The sequence below is a fragment of the Cannabis sativa genome, chromosome 3 (genome assembly GCF_029168945.1).
Source record: "Cannabis sativa cultivar Pink pepper isolate KNU-18-1 chromosome 3, ASM2916894v1, whole genome shotgun sequence".
In the NCBI taxonomy this organism is placed as follows: domain Eukaryota; kingdom Viridiplantae; phylum Streptophyta; class Magnoliopsida; order Rosales; family Cannabaceae; genus Cannabis; species Cannabis sativa.
Window position 1 is genome coordinate 31,092,474 of NC_083603.1, and position 8,821 is coordinate 31,101,294.

At 31.1% G+C, this 8,821-nt stretch overlaps 1 protein-coding gene across 1 annotated transcript; it reads left to right on the top strand.

Moving 5' to 3' along the window:
* Positions 1-1,527: 1,527 nt before the first annotated feature.
* On the top strand, positions 1,528-2,898 carry LOC133036021 (uncharacterized). Its single transcript, XM_061112489.1, has one exon. The coding sequence runs from the start codon at positions 1,528-1,530 to the stop codon at positions 2,896-2,898; it is 1,371 nt and encodes a 456-aa protein (XP_060968472.1).
* Positions 2,899-8,821: the final 5,923 nt, after the last annotated feature.

Here is an 8,821-nt window from a genome sequence, read left to right on the forward strand (position 1 = left end):
TATTAAGTTAATCATATTTTATTATCAAAAAAAAAAGTTAATCATATTTTTATAGTATAGTGTTTAGTATGTATATTTTATTACTGCTGCCTTTTCATTTTATAACACTTTATGTAATAAGTACGTGCAATAACTAGTATATATATGAACGTGTAATGTAAATTAAGAAAATTATATATTATAAATATTCAATAACCAAAAGTCTCAAATTTTGGACTTCAATTCATGACACTCTTTTGAGGTCTAGTGAAAGGTAAAAATTACTATATACAATTTCTTAAAAATAAATAAAAACATTAAATATAGGTTTTGAATACCTAATTTATATATATATACATGACATATCTACTACCGTAAAAAATACTTAAAAAAAAGAAAATGTTACATAAATTGGTCAAATCTAAAAATACTATATTTAAACAAACAAAATAAGTAGAAATTCCTCTAAGTGATATTGTCTTTGCACTTTTTTCTATTGAAATTTTTTTCATTAGGTTTAATCAAAAAGTTTGAACGAGGACAATTATTTTCAAAAAAGATCACAATAAAGTAGTATGAGCCATTTAATTGTTAGAACTATTATTTTCTGTAGTGACAAATTATGTCCAGTAGCATTCCAGTTGCATCTGGGACTCGTAGTGTTTTGTCTGGGGTTCGTACTGTTAGTGTTAGTCCACGTCAGCAAAGATATTTTAGGTTTTAATTGTTCAGATGGTAACAGCTGTCTATTTCGGGTTTCTTGGTTTAGCTGGGTATAAATACGATTTCTGGGTATTTTGTTGACGAACTTTTGATCGGAGATTTGGGATTACGTTTCTTTTGTCTTGTTTCTTCTGTATGTTCCATGGCAGGTCAGATCTTGGAGCTTGAGGATGTTCATCAATGGCGGAATGATCTGAATCTGGAATTGCTGAGTTCAAACTGAAGGGAGTTCAGTGTCATCTTCATCATCAGATCTGAAGGGATTTCAGGTTGAAGACAAAGAGCTCAGTTGCAGCACAAGGGATTGTGCATTAACAATCAGTGTTCTTGATTGTTGTTGGTAATTCATTACTAATTGCTGTTAAGGTTGTATTTGATTCCTTTAGAGAGAATTGGAAATTGTAATATGAACCTTTGAGAATTAGTGGATGAATTTACCCTGGTTCGGGGAACCCAAGCACTAGCCGCCTAGAATAAGTTTCTAGGGCAGGTGAAGCTTGTAAAATTCTAGTGTTGAATCTTTGATTTTGTTCTTTTTATATTCAAGCTTAAATCAAGATAAAATCAATCTAAATATGAAAAAGATAGGTTAGACAAGAACTTGGGCTTACATTTGGTATCAGAGCCAGCTATTTCTATTAGAAATATTGATCCTTAGGGTTCTTGCAAGATTCGTTATTCTGAAATTTATTGTTGCTGCAATTCTTGATTTTTCTGCATTTTTTCTTTCTGCAACACCCAGTTGGAACTAACCCCCTCTCCAGACACGACTTTGGGAGTATACTGCTCTCTATCTTTGTTTTGTTTTTCCTTGTTAGTACAGGAATGGAGATGTTCAGAGAAGGAGGGTCCACATCACGACCCCCAATGCTGGAAGGTGCTAATTATCCATACTGGAAAACCAAAATGCGAGCATTCTTGAGGGCGGTGAATGAAAGAGTTTGGATGGCCATAGAAGATGGTTGGACATGCCCAACGATGATGGATAACGGTGTCACCAAACCAAAACCTACGAGCTTGTGGACTCCAGATGAGATGGAGAGGGCCAATTTTAATTCGAAGGCCATGCATGCTTTGTTCAATGCAGTGTCCAAAAATCAATTGAAGGTCATTGCAAACTGTGAGATGGCCAAAGAGGCTTGGGAAAAACTACGAATTAAAAATGAAGGAACGGATGCTGTAAAGAAATCCCGTCTTCGTGCTTTGGCAAAAGCGTTTGAAGATTTATCAATGGAGGAAGAAGAAACGGTGGCTGAGTTCCATGCTAAATTGTGTGACATATCAAATGAATCTTATGCTTTGAGAAAGGCTTATTCTAATGCAAAGCTGGTTCGTAAAGTCCTTGGAGTTCTACCTAGGAGATTTATGTCTAAAGTAACCTCCATTGAAGGAATGAGAAACGTGGAGGAACTGGATCTTGATGAACTGATTGGATCCCTGCAGAATTATGAAATGTCATTAACAAGGTGGAAGAAAGAAAAAAAGAAGATGGATGTGAACAAAGAAAAAGGGGACAACAAAATTGCGTTCATTCACAAAGAAGAAAATAAGTCTATCCCAGATTTGTCTGCTGGTTTCTCAGATGAAGCTGTAGATTTGCTGACAAAGAACTATGCAAAATTCTTGAAAAAGAAGTACAAGAAACTGTGTTCTGAAGGTAAGAAAAATGCTTCCAAAAGAAATCCTCTTCGGAACTTCTGGCATGGTCAGGAACCCAGTGACAATAAGAGCATGGGCATTCAGTGTAGAGAATTTGATGGGTTCGGACACATTCAGGCCGAGTGTGCTAACACTCTCAAAAAGAAGAAAGCCCTTGTTGCCACCTGGAGCGATAGTGACGAAGAAAAAGACTCTATTGCAAGCAAAAGTTCTAATGAGGATAAACAGGTAGTGGCTTTCATGGCTCAAAGTCATCAGTCTATTGAATCTGAGGATGATGGAGTCTCCACTGTGTCTGAAGTCGACAGTAATGGAAGACAAAATGCATATGAAGAGATGTTTGCTCAATGGGAATATATGACCAAGCAGATTAGAGGTCTGAATAGTGCCAAGGAGCAGATAGAGTCTGAAAAAGTCAAGCTGGAGGACACTGTTAAGAATCTCAACAAACTTCTTGATGAGAAGGACAATGAGATCTACAAGCTTTCAGCTGAACTCATAAGAGCTAAACAGGCTTTAGAGTTTATCCCTCCATAAACGGTTGCCATCAATCAAACTCTTCAACTTCAAAAACCTTATGGTGATCGAACCTCTATCGGATACAAGATGTTGTATAAGCAAGGAGATAACTTGGGGGTAGAAGAGTCCATTACACCAGTGATCAACCTAGACAAAAAGGATGACAAGCAATCATCATTTCCCTCGACACCTCAATCCTTAGACCCCACTGGAAAATTCCATGTTCCATCTGGACCTACCAAGGTGAAGTTAGAAGGAAGAAGAATTGCCCCGGAGAATATATCTCAGATGGAGAGATTCATCCCAGTGTGTCACTTCTGTAACAGGAGGGGTCATATGTTGGGTTTTATGCCCTAAATAAAACTCATTTCATATAATCAGATTTACTTATTAATAAAGATCAGAAATAACATTTTATGTTGCATGGTTCACATGATTAATTTCATGATTATAGGTATATAATGTACGAATTCTTTTTTAAGTCCAGAACATATGAGTTGGTTAAAGATTATAGTGTTGTCAGCACAGTGGAATATAATCTTTATTATATGTTCAAAAGTTGATTCCCTGATTTGTCAGAACACTGGATTTAGACTGACATGGTATAATCAGCGATAGGTATTCTTACACCTTGGAAAAGTGTTATGTCCTTTCCAGGACATTGGCAAAGTTTACCAGTATCGGATGTATGGAGTATACATCGGAAGGGACCGATATTGAACTTTGATTAGATATGTTAAAATTTACCGTAATATCTATTCAATTCAATATCAACTGTTGATCCTAGATCACATGATCGAAATCCTGATATGGTTAGGCTCAATTTCAAGAGTGTTACTCGTGTTCTTTGATTTGTTAGTTAAGCCTAGTTTTGTATCAGGGTGATACGTACATTTTGGGAACACGGTAATGCAATTGAGTGGGAGCGCTAACATAAATATGGAATCTATAGCTTCTATTTGGCAAATAGAAGTAAAGGATGATTTCGTTTGAGCTTAACCAAACGAAGATAAATGGTGGAGATCTCATTTCACTTAGGTGAAATATCATTTATACAGGGTTAAGTGTTTTAAGGATAAAATACATTGTAGGGTGTTACGGTAATTTAATCCATGTACAGTGTAAATCATCTATATAGAGGATCATTGATCACATTAGGGTTATAACAATGGATAACTAATGACGTGTCTATAACGTGGAATATATAGAGCGTTTCTATATGACTGAGAGTGCAATTCCAAGTTCTAAGTGTGGATTCAATGAGGAATTAATAAGTTAGGGAATTTACTTGGTAAATTCGGTTCGAGTTATTGGAAGCTCGGTTATATAGACCCATGGTCCCCATACTAGTTGAGACCATACTGCTTGTAAGACTCAGTTAATAGATTTTAATTAATCAATTATAATTCTAAAAGTTAGACTATGTCTACTTTATGAATTCTCACAGTTTAAGGATGAAATCGTAAAGAAAAGGGTTTCTAGGTTTAATTATTAATTAAGAGACTTTGTATGTCTAATTAATAATTATTTTAAATGACAATATTATTTAACAATCTATTTTAGTTATTAAATAATTAGTTTTGGCATTTAAATGATTAGAATTGGAAAAATGGCATTTTTGGAGAAATTGAAATAAAATTGAGGAAACTGCAAAATCCAAGTGAGGCCCATATCACCCTATGGCCGGCACCTCTTTGCTTGTTTTCCCAATTATTATTTTCAATTTTAATTGTCATGTAATTGCTAATCAAAGCCTAGCTATAATAGGAAAGTGGTGGATCACACTAAATAAGGCAGTTAATCGATTACACAGTAAAAGAGGAAACTGTTTATTTGGAAAGTTGTTCTCTCCCTTCTCCCTATATAAAGCAGCCCTTGTTCTCTTCTCTTGATCATCATAATAAGCCTATAAGCCACGAAATTCAAGAGAGAAAAAGAGAGAAAATTTCGAAATCCTTCTGAGATGAGTAGTGCCCACACACATCAAGTGATATCTCAATCATAGTATGGAAGACTATGGAAATTCTGCATCAAAGAAGGAGAAAAGAAGATCCAGGTTCAGATCTTGGTGATGCTCTGCTACAGAAAGGAATCAAGGGCTAGAGATCTAAACGGAAGGAGTCATATTATTCCGCTGCACCCACTGTAAGGTTTTCTAACTTTATATGTGTTTATTTTCATTGTTTTAGAATTCATATTAGGTTGTTAATCCAACATACATGATAGTAAATAGATCCTGGTAAAATAATTTCCAACAACTGGCACCAGAGCCATGGTAATGATTTACTTTCATGTAATATGAATTAAAACGATGATTGCATGTTTCTGTGTTGATTTGGATGGTTTCATGTTGGTTTATGTGCTTATGTGATGAATGTTAATGTTGTACGAAATTTTTCCATGATATATATTTTTTCAATTTTTGAAAATATTTTATTTGGATTCCTTGTGAAAAATTAAGCAATTTTATTTTTTACGGAACTCGATTCCGATAAAAATTGAGAAAGATATGAATTTTTGAAAATCGAGATTCAAGGCTGTCAAGGGTGGTGCTCATGCGCACCAGACCCTCGGATCAGCCTTTCCATCCGCGCGCGTAAGTCTGGGCATGCATCCTGCAGCTGACCGAGGCTTCTCGGTCGAAGTCCCTGCAAGCGCCGAGTTTTCTCGGCGTCACCACCTGCTCCGCGCGCGTATTGGGTGTCATGCAGCCTATTTCGGTCTGCAGCCTACTGGCAGCAAAAACCCAAAATTGCGATTTTTGGGATTTTTTCCCAAAAATCCAATTTTTTCATGGGTTTGTTTCCCAAAAATTCATTTTTCCTTTTTAAATATTTCTAAATTGAAGTGTTTCAAATTTTAAATATTTTCAATTTGGAATTTTTCCAATTTTAAATATTTCTATTTTGGATTGTTTCCAATTTTTAAATATTTCCTATTATGGTCAGATTTAAAAATTTGTTAAGTTCTTTAATATTTATTTATTATTTAATTATAAGATTAGATATTTTGATATTTAAGGTATTTTAAATTAAAAGATAACTTTGTCTTTTTATTTAAAATATTATATTAAAATTATCTTATATGACAAATTAAATAATTAATAAATTTGAAATTAACATAGATATTTTTATAGATATACTTACCATAATGTTTTCAAATTCAAAAATTTGTTATTTTGTTAAATATTTAATTATTTATAAATTATAAGTTTAAAAATGATATAGATATCATTTTTTCCTTATTAGAAATTTATAAATCATATCTTAAATATTTAAATAACATAGATATTTTTGTAGAGATTTGAATATTGCTTAATTTGAGATATTTTGACATATAATTATGGTAATTATTATCTAACCAAATCTATTTTAAAATTGGTTTATTTTATTAAATTATAAGATCTGATAGTGATATTGAAGATTCTTTCCTTTCAAATCATTGATCTTATTAGATATTTAATTTGATTCAAATAAACCTAGATATTTTAAAATTAGTTTCCTTTATTTGGTTAGTTTAAGAATAATAATTTAATTATATTAATATCTTGATTCACATCTGTTACATGGACAATGTTTATTTATTTATATTGTTTATTCAAAACTTTTTAACAAACCTATTATTTATCTGATCTAAATTGCTATGATTAACTTGTTGACAGATCATGATCCAATGATCTGATTTTAATCATAGTCCAATTGACGATAGATCTTATAAATAATTTGTAACAGGTAAATTTTGTACTTCTCTCATCTGTGTAAACCTAGTAACATGATAGGGCCCATCCAAATCATTTGACCTGTGTGAGCCTATATGTTTGCTTTTGGGCTTAGATACATATAGGGAGCCCATTTAAGTTTTTACTAAGTAAATGGACTAGGTTGCTAAAATAAATTTTGACATAAGGAAATTTATTTAGGCCCAATTAGATTTGGGCTTATTCAATGAATAACAGTTGTTTATTTTAGGGTTAAATTCCTCTCTTTTGGGCCTTGTGTGAGAGTTGGGGGCCATAGAAGTGGGTACGACATACTGGACCCAGCTCCCCCTCACATGAACTACCCCAATTGTGAAGGCCCATTTGCCTTATTTAAATAATTGTATTAGGTTAATTATATTAGTCTAACCTAACTAAAATTGAATTAGCAACATAATTAACTTTTAAAATATATGAAATTTATTTTTCATTGTAATATTTTAAAGTTAATTTTAGAAAAACACTTAGGCAATGATATATTCTAGATAGTTATTTCTAGTACTAGTTATTATTTCTAATATTAAATAGGAAAATATCATTAATTGTGAAATTAATTGTCTCATAATTAATTTTGGTACAATCTAAGTTTAGAATATTTTCCTAGTATTAAACTAGAATTAATAATTAAGTTTCCTCTTTACTTAATTATTTATTTCTTGAATTTAATACATTTAATTAAATTGAAAATTTCAATATCTAAGTTGATTTTCATCATGATACTTTAATATTGTTATTTTCATGTTAATTAAAGTTGAAAATTATTTTTAAGTTTGGAATCTTATTTCAGAATAACTTAAGTTTGAATAATTTTCAAAATATATTTTATTTTATTTTATTAATCATTTCCCAAAATTTCGAAATTGCATCACCTTGATGCAGAAATTTCGATTTTTATTTGAAAAATAGATTAAAGTTGAAAATTATTGATTTAATTTTGGACCAACTTAAATCGTTGATTTTTTCATTTAATGATTAATTAAAATAAATGAACTAAAATATATTATAATTAGAAATTGGATTAATTAGTCTATGAAAGTCTAGATAGATATTATCTGTTTTGCTTGAAGTATTTTTCTAGTGTATTTAATTAAATAGAAAATTAATATTTAAGTTGATTTTTAATCATGATACTTAAATATTTGAAATTTTTCTTAGATATTTAATTAAATAGGGAAATTATATTTTTTGTTGAAAATTAATTTTTATTAATTTTGGGCCAACATAAAATTAGAGTAATTTTCCAGGATTTATTTTATTTTATTTTAAAGCATTTTCGAAAATGCAATATATATTTATAGAAAATTAAATTTGAGTTGTAAATTAATTCAAATTAATTTTGAAACAACTTAAATTGAATAATTTTCTAAATATTTATGGAAATTATACTAAGATGGAAATAATTCACGTTATTTATCTATCTAAGTATAATTTATAAATATTAAATTAAAATTTATATTTGGAATTTTTCATTCTAAATTGGAAATTTTAATTAAATAAATATATATTTAAAATAAATGGATATTAGAAGAAAATACAACCCTTCATTAAATAATGAGCTTTATTATTATAAGGATATTCGATCTCCATTGTTGGTTTTACATAGCTATTGTTTTAGTGAGTAATCCTCCCTAATGGAGGAACGTTCATTAGCAAGTTAGCACCGTTTAATCTCGAAAGATAAATAATCTTGTAAGTTTTTTTTATATAGTTTATGCTCACCCTAATGGTGGCAACTGTATAAGACTTGCAAGAATATGAAACAATGGTGGAAGCTCATAAGATAGAATAGCCTTGACTCTCGCCTAAACGGGACAACGCGGATTCATATCTTGATCGAATAAAAGGTTGCTAGAATGTTTGACATTTTAGATGAGCTGACAACTCTATTCAATGAATGATAGCTTTGACTCTCGCCTAAACGGGACACTGATATCAGTTTGTTGAAAACCTTGGAAATTATTTAGGATTGTATGTTTTAGTATTTTCACTTGTCATTCCTACTTGCTATGTGCTTCATAATTTCTGAATTGTGTATGAATTTGTATTGGACCATGTTATTTTCTGTTATTAAGTTGTAGTTTAATTTCGAATCTTCATTGTTGGTCTAACTTGATTTGTTTTTCTAATGAGATAAATCCCTAATGGATTTTCACCATTAGACTAACATAATAGTGTTAGATCTCG

What these genes read in the sequence shown, in the direction of transcription:
- LOC133036021 (XM_061112489.1), top strand. Translation starts at nt 1,528, where the DNA reads ATGGAGATGTTCAGAGAAGGAGGGTCCACATCACGACCCCCAATGCTG.